General features: G+C 43.2%; 2 protein-coding genes across 2 annotated transcripts; both read right to left on the bottom strand.

The window, feature by feature from the left end:
- Positions 1-544: 544 nt before the first annotated feature.
- LOC129147792 (zinc finger protein 552-like) lies at positions 545-16,452 on the bottom strand. Its single transcript, XM_054711155.1, has 4 exons — positions 16,420-16,452; positions 14,972-15,098; positions 4,479-4,674; positions 545-823 (listed from the first exon to the last, which is right to left on the bottom strand). Exons 1-4 carry the CDS (start codon positions 16,450-16,452, stop codon positions 688-690), a joined length of 492 nt encoding a protein of 163 aa, XP_054567130.1. The 3' UTR covers positions 545-687.
- LOC129147737 (zinc finger protein 420-like) lies at positions 965-4,237 on the bottom strand. Its single transcript, XM_054711035.1, has one exon. It carries the CDS (start codon positions 4,235-4,237, stop codon positions 2,687-2,689), a length of 1,551 nt encoding a protein of 516 aa, XP_054567010.1. The 3' UTR covers positions 965-2,686.
- Positions 16,453-17,719: the final 1,267 nt, after the last annotated feature.

Raw genomic sequence — 17,719 nt, 5'->3', positions numbered from 1 at the left:
AATATTTATTATAAAGGAAAAAAAATATTAAAACATAGTATTCTAATACAAAAAAAGCATTTAAGCCCTAACCGGTTTGGCTCAGTGGATAGAGAGTCTGCCTGCAGACTGAAAGGTCCCAGGTTCGATTCCGGTCAAGGGCATGTACATTGGTTGCAGGCACATCCCCAGGAAGAGGTGTGCAGGAGGCAGCTGATCAATGTTTCTCTCCCATCGTTGTTTCTAACTCTCTCTTTCCCTTCCTCTCTGTAAAAAAATCAATAAAATATATATATTTTTTAAAAAGCATTTAAGACTTATAAGAAAAGGATCACCATAAATTCTTACAAAAAATACAATCAAACAACAGTGAGGCAGGATGAAAAAATTACAGAATATCTTTAAACTAGAGGCCTGGTTCACAAAAATCAAGTACTCAGAAGGGATCCCTCAGCCTGGCCTTTGCCCTCTCCCACTCCAGTAGCCCTCAGGAGATGTCCAACTGACAAAGGTAAATAAAGCTTATAGCCACATAAAGAATTATACAGAAATGTTTGTACCAGCTTTATTACAAACACCCAAATATTTATTAAAATGGACAATGATGGTCATATATTCAAGGATAAGAATATCTAACAGAGCCCTAGCTGGTTTGGCTTTGGATAGACCTCAGGCCTGCAAACCAAAGGGTCTCAGGTTCGATTTTGGTCAAAGGCACAAACCTTGGTTGAAGACTCCTTCCCAGCCCAGGTCCTGGTCACAGCTGATGCAGGAGGCAACCAACTGATGTGTTTCTCTCACGTCGATGTTTCTCTCATGTTTTTCCCTGTCTTTTCCACTGGCCCTAAAAATCAATAGAAAAATACCCTCCGGTGAAGATTAACAAGAATATCTATGAAAAAAAGAGATGAGTTACTAATATATATTTGATTAGTCTTCAAGAATTTAGGAAATATAAATTAAAGCTGAAAAATAGTTAGAAAAAGCCAAGTTCTTTATTAGAATGGAAAGTAACTCCATGGTTACTAGGAAAGCTGTGAAAAACAGGACAGATTAAATGAGGTCATGAAGCAACTACACGTGACAGATATGGTCAGCATTATTAAACACTATACACTTAACACATGCAATTTTCTCATCACAGCAGTTTAAAAAATGGTTCAATATAAAACAAATGTACGTTCACCTATTTCGGAACAACAGGTTTGGCAACTCTATATTCAATCCCCATACTTATGCCCTCTGGGCGAGAGTCTCACCTCAGTAAAGAAAATGCAACAATGAAGAACTTTCACCCAAACCCACTGGTATGCTGGCTGGGTCACAAAAGCCACAGCCCTGGACTAAAGACAGCCTTTGTCTTCATCTTTTTTTGCTGCCAGAGCACCAATGGCTCTGATGGGAACATCTGAGAAGCTACAGGAACCCACAAAACCTCTTCATTATATTCAATGACAATGACCGTTCCACAGAAGATAAACATGCCTGGAGTCCCTCAGATCTGTGCACACATCGCTCCTGTAGTCTTTTTCTCAAAAAAGTTTCTGCATGCTGGTTTAGATGAAGACCCTTTCATCTAATGGGCGGCAGTCTGCCGGACAACAAGTAGATCAGTGTTTCTGCAGTGAAAGGGTTTCCCCTAACTGGTCCTCCCACCAGTGACCAGCCCCCGTGGAATTGAAGGCTTCAGGGCACATGGTCCTCTGCAAGACCTGGGCAGGAGGTTCCCTTCAAATGTCTTAGCATCCCCTGAAAATAAGAAAAAAGTTCACGCTGCTCCCAGATATATTTGAGGTTGTCACAGCTACCCCCTCTTTGGAGTGATCTCTGTCTCAAAGCATCCATCTTCACATGAGGACTAGAGAGTCCACAGTGTTTCCTGGGAAATTACGGGCAGCAACGTAAATTTGGCAAAAACTGTTGAGCTAATTTCTGCACCAGTCTTCCCCCAAGGGCAAAAATATGAGAGACTGCATAAAAGTTTTCACATCATCATGCTTGCAGAGTCTGGATCTCCTTATAATAAACCCATAGAGCCAATAGAACACCCAACATTAAAAATGACTTAGAAATAGCCTTTATTATTCTGCAAAGATAGAGACCTAAGACTGGCAGTTCTTCCATTAGTGACTTAGGCACACAATAAATTCATGACTGGCATCTAGGGAAAGATTGTCTCTGCAAATGGCAGTTCCTCAGCAACATTATGTTTACCGGGGCCAACAGTCATCAGTCCTATGTGGCAACTCCTAACAGGGAAACACGGAGGAATTAAGGGCTCAGTTATTCCTAATTTCCTTCAACAAATTAGACAACAGAGTTAGCTTCCCTGTGCACATGAGGATGGTGATTGATGCCATCTGTAGGGGCCTATGGGTGGTTCAGGTGAAATACCTTCAGTGACAGAAATATGCAGTGATATAGACATGGCAAGACATCTCTGTATGTTGGATAGTGCAACCGAGATACATATGGTTCCCAACATACATACTAACAAACACAACAACAAAAAACAGTTGGGTGACGTTACATAATGTAGGTGATTACATGTATGAAATTATAATTCAAACTGACACTTCAGAAATGTTCTTATACTATTGTTAAGTCCTAACTAAGAAAAAAATTTCCTACACATTTAAGAAATTTTTCATATTTGGACTCTTTGGTGCAGAGCAAATTTACAAATTTGGTTGAGAGATATCTCACATTAATCGCTCTCATAACGGGTTTCTCCAATGTGAACTCTCTGATGGTATCGAAGACCATTGCTACTTGTAAAATATTTCACACATTTACTGCATTTATAAGGCTTTTCTCCAGTGTGAATTCTCTGATGATATTGAAGGTGAGCGCTAGTGGTAAAAGATTTCCCACATTCACTGCATTTATGAGGCTTTTCTCCGGTGTGAATTCTCTGATGTTTATGTAGGTTAGAGTTACTTGTAAAAGATTTCCCACATTCACTGCATTTGTAAGGCTTTTCTCCAGTGTGAACTCTCTGATGACTACGAAGGTAAGTACTCCAGGTAAAAGATTTCCCACATTCATTGCATTTATAAGCCTTTTCTCCTGTATGAACTCCCTGATGACTATGAAGGTAGGACTTAGTGGTAAAAGATTTCCCACATTCACTGCATTGATAAGGCTTTTCTCCAGTGTGAACTCTCTGATGATATTGGAGACTAGTGCTACCAGTAAAAGATTTCCCACATTCACTGCATTGATAAGGCTTTTCTCCAGTGTGAACTCTCTGATGAATTTGGAGACGAGTGCCACTTGTAAAAGACTTTCCACATTCACAGCATTGATAAGGCTTTTCATCAATGTGAACACTCTGATGACTACGAAGGTTGGTGTTAGTGGTAAAAGATTTCCCACAGTCACTGCATTGGTAAGGCTTTTCTCCAGTGTGAACTCTCTGATGATATTGAAGACCACTGGCTTGTGTGAAAGTTTTCCCACATTCACTGCAGTGGTAAGGCTTTTCTCCTGTATGAATTCTGTGATGACTGTGAAGGTGAGCTTTAGTTGTAAAAGACTTTCCACATTCACTGCACTCATAAGGGCTTTCTCCAGTGTGAACTCTCTGATGGTAATGAAGTGCAGTGCTAGTGATAAAAGACTTCCCACATTCACTGCAGTGATAAGGCCTTTCTCCAGTGTGCACTCTCTGATGATATTGGAGACCATTGCTACTTGTAAAAGATTTCCCACATTCACTGCACTTATAAGGATTCTCCCCTGTGTGAATTCTCTGATGATATTGGAGACCACTGGATTGTATAAAAGTTTTCCCACATTCACTGCATTGATAAGGTTTTTCTCCTGTATGAATTCTGTGATGATTATGAAGGTGAGCTTTAGTTGTAAACGTTTTTCCACATTCACTGCACTCATAAGGCCTTTCTCCAGTGTGAACTCTCTGATGACAATGAAGTTCAGTGCTAGTGATAAAAGACTTCCCACATTCACTGCAGTGATAAGGTCTTGCTCCAATGTGTACTCTCTGATGATATTGGAGACCATTGCTACTTGTAAAAGATTTTTCACATTCACTGCATTTATAAGGCTTTTCTGCAGTATGAAGTCTCTGATGGTTATGAAGGCGAGAGGTAGTTGTAAAAGATTTCCCACATTGAGAGCACACACAACACCGACTTCCAACATGGACACCCTTTTCCTGAATAAACATGTGGGTGCAACTTTCTTCCTTACATTCTTTTCTGGTGCAATAATTTTTTCTCCTTTGAAGCGTCATCCCACGTGTCGAAGTAGCATCTGGATAGTCCCTGGTCTGAGTAGCCTTTAGGTGGAGATGCCCTGATTCGGTCAGGACACCCTGTCCAACCTCCCCGCATGTGAAATGATTCTGGGACACATTGAAATTGAAGCTGTGTGCACGTGAGATCCTTTCCAAATCTCTCATGAAAGTCTTCTCTCTCACATGCCGCTGGTGAAATTTTAAACTGAAGTAAAACCATTCTGCACATGCCCCGCACCTCAACAGTATCTGTCCGTGTTGTGTTCCCTGCAGCTCAGTCAAGTGGAAAATGTTTCCCAAGACGAGCCCACAGCTCTCACAGGGGTGGCTCTTCTGGGAAGACAAGGCTGCCTTGGGATTCCTGGCCTGTGACACTCTTACAGAAGCGTTCTCTTCAGTGGGTGCCTCCACATTGTCTGCTCCACAGCAGCAACCTGAACAAAAGGAAACGCTGGTGAAATACATGTTGAGCTTATGAAAACAGAATATCTTCACCACAGATGTTTATCTGTCATGACTGGACCTGATTGCAAAGAAAGATTTTCAAGATATCTCAGTTAGACTCTGAGGAAATTGCTGTTATACATAATGTGGCCCCAAAAGTCAGTCAATGATGAAAATCTCACCAAGAGAGGGACAGAAACACAGGATGGCACACAAAAGAGAAGAAGCCTTTACTCCTTGTTCCTGCACAAATGGCTTCCTTTCGGACCTTACATGCTGGCCATGTGAGTCTGTGTAGAATAATTTAAAGCTGCTCAAAGCCATAAAAATCCATTGTGTTAGAGTACACGATGTTCAATGTGAATATAATAACAAGTGTGCACCCCCAGGCGCTGGAGGCATGGACCAACGTTGGTCTGCAGTAAAGAGAGACCTGTGAAAGAGGCAGAGGTGCAAAGTCCAGAGAGGTTAAGGTTATCCTTGAGCTGGGAAGCTGAGTAGAAATGATCACTATTAGAACTGAATAGTTGGCAAAGTATCAACAAGAAGCACAAACAAGCATAATTGGGTGAGGAATGGGCAACTGTAACAAAACACTGGGTTTCTAGCTTTGAATGTAACAAAGGCCTAACGTGAATTCCTCCCCAACGACCCTTCACCAAGGCAAGACCGCCTGTGGGTCCACTGTGTCATTCATAAAGTCGTGTTTCTTCTGTGATGCACAAATGATTCTTCCCCTTAAAGCCCATTTGAGCCATTGCTCAAGATAAAAGATGCAAATCTTCAGAGAAAAACAGAAAAGATGGGTGGTCCACACTATGGTAGAACAACACAGGACAAATGAGATCACAGACAAAAGACCTATGTGAGTGACATCAGCAAGATGGCAGGATCAGAGATATGACCATCTTCCCCCACACCAATGTAAGTAGACAGCTAGCCATGAACAAAAGCTCCACAGGAAATGGGAATAAGAGTACCATGAAGACAAACACTATAACAGAACAGAAATAACAGAGAACTGTACAGGATGGATGACTGGAAAGACTGGGTGAACAAACATACCCCCAGTCAAAAACTAGGGTCAGAGATAACCTCCAGTAGCCACTGTGCTCCTGCTATCATTGGCCCTCATGGCCTGTTCTTCAAAATAACACTGGAAATTTTTTGTGTTTAAACCACAGAATGGCTTGGCCATTATAGCTCAGTTGGCTGGAGCATCACCCTCTGTACCAAAGGGTTGAGGATCCAATTCCCAGTCAAGGCACATATCAGTATGTGGGTTCCATTTCCAGTTAGCTTGTGTGCAGAATGCAGCTGATTGTTTCTCCCTTACACTGATGTTTCTCTCTCTCCCTTTCTCTCTCTCCATCTCTCTTCCTCTGCATCTGAAACCAATAATAAGTAAATAAATAAGAATTTCAAAGTACCCAAACAGAAAAGAGAACTCAAAAAACTCTCGAGACAAAGTAAATAAAAAGACAACCTATCAAAAATCATGTATAAAATTAATAAAATGCAATTTTAAGAGGAAATTTTGTAGGGATAAATGCCTACATTATGAAAGATCACAAAAAAACCTAACCTGCCATCGCAGGAATTTAGAAGCAAAACAAGAAAGTAAACCCAAAAGTGGCAAAGGGATAAAACAATAAATATTTGAATAAGCATCAATAAAAGCGAGACAAGACAAAATAAAATAGTACCTAACAGGTACTTTTCTAAAAAATACAAAAATTGGCAAACCTTGAGCTAGACTAAAGCAAAACATAAAAACAAACAAACAAACAAAAACAATCCTCAGCTGAAACCTGTTTGGCTCAGTGGATGGAGCGTCAGTCTGAGGACTGAAAGGTCCCAGGTTCGATTCCGGTCAGGGGCATGTCCACTGGTTGCGGGCACGTCCCTGGTGGGGGGTGTGCAGGAGGCAGCTGGTCGATGTATCTCTCTCATCGATGTTTCTAGCTCTCTTTCTTCTCCCTTTCTGTCTGTGAAAAATCAATGAAATGTATTAAAAAAAAAATCCTCAAGGAAATGAAAGGTAAGACATTACAAAGGTTCATAAGAGATGTTGATGTTAGGAGACAACATGACCCTCCATAGAGAAATTTGTCAAGATCCCATTTGAGCTTCTGAAATTAATTAACAAATTCAGAGCGCTGGCCAGGTAGCTCAGCTGTTGAGTGTGTGGTCCCGAGGCACCACGGTTGTGGGTGTGATCCCCCATCAGGGCACATGTAGGGGACAGCCAATAAATGCTTAGATGGGCAGAATAGAAAATCAACGTTTCCCTCTCTCTCCCTGTCTGCTTTCCTGTCTCTAAAATCAATAAATAAAGGCTGCCCAGTACGACTCAGTGATTGTGCATCAACCCATGACCTAGCAGATCACAATTCCATTCCTTGTCAGGGGATATGCACAGGTTGTCAGCCCAATCTCCAGTGGGGGGTGTGCATGAAGCAGCTGGTCAATGACTCTCTCTCATTATTCATGTTGGGTTTTTTTTAATATATTTTATTGATTTTTTACAGAGAGGAAGGGAGAGTTAGAGAGATAGTTAGAAACATCGATGAGAGAGAAACATCCATCAGCTGCCTCCGGCACACCCCCCACTGGGGATGTGCCTGCAATCAAGATACATGCCCTTGACCGGAATCGAACCTGGGACCTTTCAGTCCACAGGCCGACTGTCTATCCACTGAGCCAAACCGGTTTTGGCTCATTATTCATGTTTTTATCTCTCTCTCTCCTTCTTTTCCTCTCTGAAATCAATAAAAGTATATTTTAAAATTAAATAACATAAAGAAGAAATAAATAGCCCTGGCCCGTGTCGCTCATTGCTGAGAGTGCCTGTCTGTACACAGGAAGGCATGGGGCCGATTCACAGTAAAGGGCAGGTCTGATCCCCCCTCTTAGAGAGGGCACATGTTGTTTGAGCAAACAATTGATGTTTCTCTCTCTATCTGTCTCTCCTCCCTTTCTCTCCTCTCTTTCCCTCTCCCTTTCTCTCTCTCTCTCTCTAACAAGAAAAATAAATCAGTGGGGAAAAAATTCTCACTATTAGGGTGAAGATGAAACAAGAATAAAAAATTAAATTCTGGCCATAACCGGTTTGGCTCAGCGGATTGAGCATTGGCCTGCGGACTAAAGGGTCCCAGGTTCGATTCCGGTCAAGGACATGTACCTTGGCTGCGGGCACATCCCCAGTAGGGGGTGTGCAGGAGGCAGCTGATCAATGTTTCTCTCTCATCGATGTTTCTAACTCTCTATCCTCTCTCCCTTCCTCTCTGTAAAAAAAAAAAAAAAAATCAATAAAATACATTAAAAAAAATTAAATTCTGCAGTTAGGGGAGAGGGGATCCAATATGGCGGTGTAGGCAAAAGCCTGTACTCGCTGCTTCCCACAACCACATAAAAATTACAACTATTAATAAAAGGCCCAAGACCTGGCACCAGCACTACTCTTCCTTGCTTCACATCTGGGCATGATCGGGGCACTTCCAAACCCAATACAAAGAGGAGAATCTGCAGATGTCTCTGTACATCCTGCTGGCTGGCTCCAGGCAGAGGCTGACTTTACACCTCCCTGTAGACCAAAGAGCCAGTATACCCAGTGGTCAGTGTCATACCATATCAGCTTACAACTCTTCACATCCATAAGTGACACACTCAAGGGGCAGACTCACTGAGCAACAAAGCCCCACGGAAGCAAGTCCTGCTCCATAGGGGTGTCTCCTGCACAGCAGCTCTCCCACTAGGTTGCAATGGCCCCGATAGATGCTAAAATGCTCAACAAAATTCTGGTAAATTGGATCCAGTATTACATTAGAAAGGTCATACACCATGACCAAGTGAGATTTAATCTGGGGATGAAAGGATGGTTCAATATCCGCAAATCAAGAAGCATGATACATCACATAAACAAACTGAAAGACAAAAATCACATAATCAGCCCTAGTAGGTTTGGCTCAGTGGATAGATCATCGGCATGCGGACTAAAGGGTCCCAGGTTTGATTCCCACAAAGGGCACATGCCTGGGGTGCGGGCTCGATTTGCCCCCAGTAGGAGACGTGCAGGAGGCAGCCAATCAATGATTCTCTCTCATCATTGATGTTTCTCTGTATCTCTCTCCCTTCCTTTCTGAAATCAATAAAAAATATATTTTTTAAAATCACATAATCATATCAATTGATGCAGAAAAAGCATTTGACAAAACCCAACACCCTTTCTTGATAAACATTCTCAGCAAAGTGAGAGTACCGGGATCATACCTAAACACAAAAAGCCTTATATGACAAACCTACAGCCAACACCATACTCAATGGGCAAAAACGAAAACCATTTTCCCTAAGAACAGGAACAAGACAGGGATGCCCACTTTCACCACTCCTGTTTGATATAAGACTGGAAGTGCTAGCCATAGCAATCAGACAAGAAGAAGAAATGAAAGGCATCAAATTGGAAAAGAAGAAGCAAAAATGTCCTTATTCGCAGATGACATGATATTATACATAGAAAACCCTAAAGACTCCATAAAAAAACTAGTAAATATAATAAATGCTTTCAACAATGTAGCAGGATACAAAATTAACACCCAAAAATCTATGGCTTTTTTATACACCAATAATGAACTCACAGAAAGACAAACAAACAATCCTATCCACAACTGCACCAAAATTTTAGGATACCCAGGAATAATCTTAACTAAGGAGGTAAAAGACCTGTACTCCAAAAAGTACAGGAAGTTGAGAAAAGAGATAGAAGAAGATATAAACAAATCTAAGAATATACCGTGTACATGGATTGGTAGAATCAACATCATTAAAATGTCCACATTACCCAAAGCAATCTATAGATTTAGTGCAATCCCAATGAAGACATCAAGGGCATATTTTACAAACCTAGAACAAACTCTCCAAAAATTCATATGGAATAAAATTTAAAAAATATCGAAAAGTGCAGCAATCTTGAGAAAGAAGAACAAAGTTGGAGGGATCACACAATACCAGATACCAAGCTATATTACCCTGGTACTGGCAAAACAACAAACATATAGAACAATGCAACAGAACAGAGAACCCAGAAATCGACCCAAGCCATTATGCTCAATATTTGACAAAGGAGGCAAGAGCATACAATGCAGTCAAGACAGTCTCTTCAATAAATGGTGTTGTGAAAATTGGACAGATACATGCAAAAGAATGAAACTAGACCACCAACTTATACCATACACAAAAATAAATTCAAAATAGATAAAGGACTTAAACGTAAGAAGGGAAACAATTAAAATCTTAGAAAAATCCACAGGCAGCAAAACATCACACATATGTGTTAGCAATATCTTTATTGATACAGCTCTGAGGGGAATTGAAAGAAAAAATATACAAATGGCACTACATCAAAATAAAAAGCTTCTGCACAGCAAAATAAACCATCAACAAACAACAAGAAAGCCCACTGCATGGGAGAACATATTTGCCAATTACATTACAGGTAAGGGTTTGATTGCCAAAATTTACAGAGAACTCATACAACTTAACAAAAGGAAGATAAAGAATCCAATCAAAAAATGGGCAAAGGACCTAAATAGACACTTTTTGAAAGAGGACATACAGAAGGCCAAGAAAAATAGGAAAACATGCTCAAAGTCAGTAATCATCTCAGAGATGCAAATCAAAACGACAATGCGGTACCATCTCACATCTGCCAGAATGGCTATCATCAACAAATCAACAAACGGCAAGTGCTGATGAGGATGTTGAGAAAAAGAAACCCTCGTGCATTGCTAGTGGGAATGCAGCCACTTGGCAGACAGTAAGAAGTTTCCTCAAAAAGTTAAAAATAAAACTCCCATATGACCCAATCATCCCACTTCTAGTACTAGATCCCAAGACCAGAAACACCAATCAGAAAGGATACATGCATGCCTATGCTCATAGCAGCAAAACTTACAATAGCTAAGATTTGGAAACAGCCTAAAGTGCCCATCAGCAGATGAGTGGATTAGAAAACTGTGGTACATCTACACAATGGAGTACTAGGCCACTGTAAAAAAGGAACTTTTACCATTAACAACTGCATTGATGGAACTGGAGAACATTATGCTAAGCAAAATAAATCAGTCGGAGAAAGATAAATATCACATGATCTCACTCATACATGGGATATAATGATCAACATAATTTGATGCACAAGAATAGATCCAGAGACAAAAGGCGGGGGAGAAGGGGTTTGAGAGCAAGAAAAGGACTTGCATGCATGCTATTAGATAACCAATGGACACAGACACTGGGGCGGAGGGGACTTACCTGGGGTGGAAATGGCTGCGGGGGTGGGTGGGTGGGGTGTGAAGCAGGGAAAAAGTTGACATATGTAGAACTTTAGACAATAAAAAAATAAATAAGAAGATAAACAATTAAATTAAAAAATTGGCAAAGGACTTAGACACTTTTCGAAAGAGTACATGCAGAAGGCCAAGAGACAAATGAAAACATGCTCCAAGTCACTAATCATCAGAGGGATGCAAATCAAAATGACAATGATATACCATCTCACACCTGTCAGGATGGCTATCATGGACAAACGACAAGTGCTGGCGATGATGTGGAGAAAAAGGGACCCTTGTGCATGGCAGGTGGGAATGCAGACTGGTGCAGACACAGTGGAAAATAGCATGGAGTTTCCTAAAAAAATAAAAATGGAACTCCCTTTTGACACAGTTTCCCACTTCTAGGAATATATCCCAAGAAATCAAAAACACCAATCAGAAAGGACATATGCACCCCTATGTTCATAGCAGCACAATTTACAATAGCTAAGATTTGGAAACAACCTAAGTGCCCATCAGCAGATGAGTGGATTAAAAAAACTGTGGTACATCTACACAATGGAATACTATGCTGCTGGATAAAAGAAGGAATGCTTACCATTTGCAACAGCTTGGATGGACCTGGAGAGCGTTATGCTAAGCGAAATAAATCAGTCGGAGAAATAAATCAGTCACATGATCTCACCCAATTGTGGTCAATGGGGAAAAAGGAGACATATGTAATATAATATGTAATTCATTAAACAATAAAGAATTTTAAAAAAAGAATTATGTTGAAAATATCCATAGTACACAACACAATCTACGCATTAAATGCAATTCTGAGGATAATTCCTATGGTATTTTATGAAGAAATGAAAAGAGAATCGTGAAATGCATGGCATTAAAAAACTCGAACAGCAAAAGAAATCTTGAGCGAGAACAAAGCTGGTGGCCTCACACTTCCTGACTTCAATTTAGTACAAAGAGAAAGCAAGCAGGAGGAGGAACCAAGATGGCGGCATAGTTAAACAACTAATCTGCTGCCTCACACAACAATTTCAAAAATACAACTAAAAGACAAAAACGTCTACCACCCAGAACCACGGGAAAGCTGGCTGAGTGGAAGATTTACAACTAAGAAGAGAAAGGAGCACAATCGCTAAAAAGCTGAGGTATGGAGGCACGCGAATCGGGCCGGCGGCGGGCGGCTGGGTGCGCGGCTTTTCTTCAACCCGCAGGGAGACAAGCTCCCAATCACTCTGAAATCCAGTTTCTGGGGACACTCGGGGGACCCAGGCACCTACGGGGAGAAGCTGGACTCTCGGCCATCGGGTCGGAAAGTGAGAGTGACTTTTTTGCAGAGGTGCGCCCAGCAATCATTGTTTTACTGCGCTGGAGCGCGGGGCACAGGGACTTGGAAACGGGAAAGGCAGAGACGGCTGACGGCAGCCATCGCCGTTGGCCACGCCCCAGCCTAGTGACGCCCTGAGACCCCGCCCCGCCCTGAGACCCCGCCCCGCACATTCTACAAACCCGCCCAGGCTCCACTCAGCGGCTTTTGCATATAAATGGCCTGTTCTGGGGCAGCTCAACCAAATTAACTGCAGCTCCAGTCAGACTGCTCCAAAACCGCCCAAGCAAAGGAGGAGAAAACTAGCCCTTGCTGTAGCTCCTGCTGGGGGACACACAGTACACAAGGGTAAACCAAGAGTGTCCACCTCAAGTAACTGGGAGGCTGACCCATTGAACCAATAGGACAACTAGTACACAAAGCTACCCTACCAATTCAGGGAAGCAGAGAAAATGAGGAGGCAAGGAAACAGATCACAAACGAAAGGAATGGAGGAGAACAAGCGACTGGACATAGAGTTCAAAACCACGGTTATAAGGTTTTTCAAGAATTTCCTGGAAAAGGCCGATAAATTCAATGAGGACCAACTAGAAATTAAACATACACTGACTGAGATAAAAAATATTATACAGAGACCCAAAAGCAGACTAGAGGATTGCAAGAATCAACTCAAAGATTTGGAATACAAAGAGGCCAAGGACACTCCTCCAGAGAAGCATGAAGAGAAGAGAATTCAGAAAGTTGAAGATAGTGTAAGAAGCCTCTGGGACAACTTCAAGCTAACCAACATCAGAATTATGGGGGTACCAGAAGAAGAGAGAGAGCAAGATCCTGAAAACCTATTTGAAGAAATAATGACAGAAAACTTCCCCCACCTGATGAAAGAAATAGACTTACAAGTCCAGGAAGCGCACAGAACCCCAAACAAAAGGAATCCAAAGAGGACCACACCAAGACACATCATAATTAAAATGCCAAGAGCAAAAGACAAAGAGAGAATCTTACAAGGAGCAAGAGAAAAACAGTTAGTTACCTACAAGGGAGCTCCCATACGATTATCAGCTAATTTCTCAACAGAAACCATGCAGGCCAGACGGGAGTGGCAAGAAATATTCAAAGTGATGAATAGCAGGAACCTACAACCAAGACTACTCTACCCAGCAAAGTTATCATTCAGAATTGAAGGGCAGATAAAGAGCTTCACAGACAAGAAAAAGCTAAAGGAGTTCATCATCACCAAACCAGCATTATATGAAATGCTGAAAGGTATTCTTAAAAAGAGGAAAAAGAAGAAGAAAGATAAAAATTATGAACAACAAATACATATCTATCAACAAGTGAATCTAAAAGTCAAGTGAATTAAAAATCTGAGGAACAGAATAAACTGGTGAACTTAATAGAATCAGGCATAGAATGGGAGTGGATTGATAATTCTCAGGGGGAAAGGGGTGTCTGTGTGGGGAGTATGGGAAGAGACTGGACAAAAATCATACACCTATGGATAAGGAGAGCGGGGGTGGGGGGAGGTAAGGGCAGAGGGGGGGGAGGAACTGGGTGGTGGGGAGATATGTGGGGAAAAAGGAGAAACAATTGTAATCTGAACAATAAAGATTCATTAAAAAAAAAAGAGAGAGAAAGCAAGCAAACGGTGTGTTGCTGAAGATACACAGACACATCCATCAATTGAACAGAACAGAAAACACAAATATAAACCCAGGCACATCCTTTCAAGTAATCTCTAAAAAAGCTGCAAGTCGCAGAAGAAAGGAAAGATAGTTTCTTCAATGAATAGTGCTGCTCAAAATCAATACTGAAATGTAGAAACAACAATCCTGGACACCACTGATAAAATGTAACTCAACATACATGGAGATACTGTAGATTCCGTTCTGATCAGCACAATAAAGAGAATATTGCGATATAGACAGAAATTCACATTAAATAGTTGGAGTTCCCAGGGAATAATAAAGGTATGTTAATACTATACTGCAGGCTAATAACAATGAAAAGCAAACTCTATATAATTTTATTAAAAATACTTTATTTCTAAGCACTAATAACAAGCATCTGAGCTTCTTAGAAAAATGGTGGCACTAGACCTGCTGAACGCAAGGTTACCAAAACATGGACTTTGTAGAAAAGCAGGTGTGGGGGACTAATATCTGCAAAGCACTATTAAGCGCATGCAACAATATGTGTTCCTGTATGTCATAAGCAATTAATATATATAATATATAAGGTAGTCAAAGAATCATTAACCAAAAAATAGAGTTAATAAGCAGGAGAAGGAAGAAGAGTCAATTCTTCAAAAACTATGTACAAGTGACCAACAGGAATATAGGAAATGCTTTCCTCACTGATCAAGGTGGAATCCCTCAGGCTTCCTGCAACACTACCAACCACAAGTCCTTCCCTGTGAACGTAGTACAGCGGGGAGAACTGGGACTTCAGGAAAGAAGGGAGCAGCGGAAACAGACCCACCCTCCCCAGGACACCAACTACCCAGGAAACTGAAAAATCAAGCAGAACCACAGTCTACGTGGGAGGACACAGCACACCCTGGGGGATGGGGCCTGGGAAATCCCAAAGCCAAGTCCAGGTCACTGATGACAGTGAGGGTCTTACCCAGCGAGGATACAAGTTCAAAGTTCTCCAGCATCACATTCAGGTACAGCTGTCTCTGACCCTCATCAAGGAGGCTCCATTCCTCCCTGGAGAAGTACAGGGCAATGTCCTCAAAGGTCACGCCAACCTGTCAGAATGGAGACAATTGACACCAGAGTTGTCTCTCTGAGAACCCCCACTCCTGCTCCTTACACACCTTCCCCCCCTCAACCTCCTCCAGGGCACCCGGTTAGTGTGGACACCAGGGCCTAATGCCAGTGCAGGCTGCTCTCTCGTCACAATCCCATTACTCACTGGGATTGCCCTCAAAGAGCAGCTGGGTTGGGTGGGAAGGACTGGGGGAGGGAAGGGGAGAGAGCAATGCCATTTCATATCTGGGCGATGCCTGCAGGGCCCCAACCTTCCTGCCAAGCAATTCCACTGCAGTCTCTGTCAGGGCCAGCCTGATGGGTTGAACCAGGCTGAGGTAGGGAGGTGGGACTGAGAAAAGAAAGAAAGACAGGACAGCGGGAATCGGGAGGACTACATGTCTTCTTGGAGAGTCTGTAGCAAGTTTAATTAACTACGCGATGCCTTTTATACACAAAACACTGAAAAGGAGGTCTGTCAAGAGAAATGTCTTTGTTCCTCTTAATCACTAAGGGAGGGACAGAGCAGAAGGACAAATTCTTGGTACAGCAAATCTCAGTAAAATAGTTACAAACTTCTTGATAAGCCATGAAAGGCTATTCTCATTCTACAAAGATTGCTCTCATTCTACAGATAACCGCCATCCAAACAAGTCTGGGAAAGCTGTGTGGGTAAGGGTCCCAGCCTTGCTAGCCCCTTCAGGTGCAAGGACCATGTCACCTTACACCTGGTCTCCAACAAGTCTCCTAGATCATGCCTCCAAGACACAGCCAAGCCTGGGTTTATGCTTCTCCTTTAAGTCCCCACACCAGGTCCCGGGGACCATCAGCTCACACTTCCTCCAGATGTGCACACCACTGGGTAACCTTTAACCTCTTCCCATCTTCAGTCCCAGGTTCACTCCCTCAGCTCTGCCCCCTTCCTGCTCCAATGCCACTGGATCTCGCTGGACTCACCCATGAACTTGGCACATGGCATGGAGAGAAGCTTGTCTCCCAGCCGGGTCCAGGACCACCCCCGGCCTCTGAGGGACCCCACAGCCGGGAAAGCCCCGATGAGGCTGTGCCGTCCTCCCTGCAGCCTCTGATCTGTCCGCCCATCCTCACAGCCCACACCCTCAGGGAACCTCAGATGCCAGTCAGCCCTGTCCTCTCCGCCCTGCACTGGCTGTGCCTCAGAAGCCACAACGCTCCTCTCTCCCCTCCGCCTTCCTCACGGTCCTCCACGCGGACTGAGCTGCAGGACGTGACCGATGCCCCTCCCCAGGCTGTGGTGTTCCGTGTGAGGAGGCGGTGAGGGGCTGGGGGACAGGAACTCACCTCAGCGAAGCTCCTCAGCGCGGGCGCCGCCATTGCTCTCTGTGGGCCGAGCGGGGCGGGAGCGGCCGGAGTAGAAGCCGCTGCAGGAATGGCGGTGCCTGTCCCGGCCCTGGCGTGGGTCCGGGCGGCGACTCCGACCTTCAATCCCCAGTGTGAGCTGTGAGCGCCACGGGAGGCTCCGTCCATGGGCTGTGAGGCGGGGAACACCACTCTTCAGCCTTCGCTGGACTCTGAGCCCAGGAACGCCTGACCGCCGGAGAGAAAAATATCAGAAAACAAAATCCCGCCAAAGGACTACCGGTCCCGCCCTACCGAAGCGGCGAACCTGAAATGCCTTCTCTGAGCCCCCATTGGCTAAGACTGGTGGCATTCCATGCGTGGCCTTCTGGGTAATGTAGTTTCTCCGCTCCAAGGCCAGGAACCTGTATTACTCAGTTGACTCCAGGACTGGATTCAGGGTCAAACAGCCCAAGAACACACCAAGTGTACTCAGGGTCCTCTAGCGCCTTCAGGGGAGGTGATGTCTGGGGCAAGTTTGTTTCTCCTGCACCTGCGTGACTGGTTTTGCGTATCTTTCTTCAGGACCTGCTCTTTCTGAAGGGCAGGCATTGTTTCTTCATTCAGGACATTAGGCATGTGGTGCTTTCAGGCCAAATGTAGCTTGCAGAGGTTGCTCAAGTCTCTAACTCGATGTAACCTGCCTCCATTGAATCCATTATACAAAGTTAATGTCACTAAACAGACTCTCATACTTAAGAGCATCTGCTTCTGATGCCATCTGAAGTGTCAGCTCCACCTGGGCTGCAGTGTAGATAAGATGGCCCAGAGACATGTGAAAAATGCTCAAAGTGACTGATCATCAGAGAGATGCAAATTAAAGCAACAATTAGGTATTACCCCACCACTGTCAGAATGGCTGCCATCAGCAAATCAACAAAGGACAAGTGCTGGGGAGGATGTGGGAAAAAGGGAACCCTAGTTCACTGCTGGTGGGAATGCAAACTGCTACAGCCATTATGGAAATCAGTTTGGCCTTTCCTCAAGAAATTTAGTATGGAACTGCCATTTGGTCCAGTGATTTTACTTCTATGAATATATCCTAAGAAACCTGAAACAATCACATAGATAGTATGCACTATCTGTTCATCACAGCACAAAGATCAGGATCTTCCCAAGTGCCCAACAATATATGGGTAGATAAAAAACTGTGGTACATTTATACCATGGAATACTATGTAGCAGTAGAGTTGAAGACTCTCTTACCCTTTCACACAGCATGAAGGGACCCGGAGAGCAGAGA

The sequence above is a fragment of the Eptesicus fuscus genome, chromosome 21 (assembly GCF_027574615.1).
Source record: "Eptesicus fuscus isolate TK198812 chromosome 21, DD_ASM_mEF_20220401, whole genome shotgun sequence".
NCBI lineage: Eukaryota > Metazoa > Chordata > Mammalia > Chiroptera > Vespertilionidae > Eptesicus > Eptesicus fuscus.
This window is presented reverse-complemented; position numbering and strand designations above follow the sequence as displayed.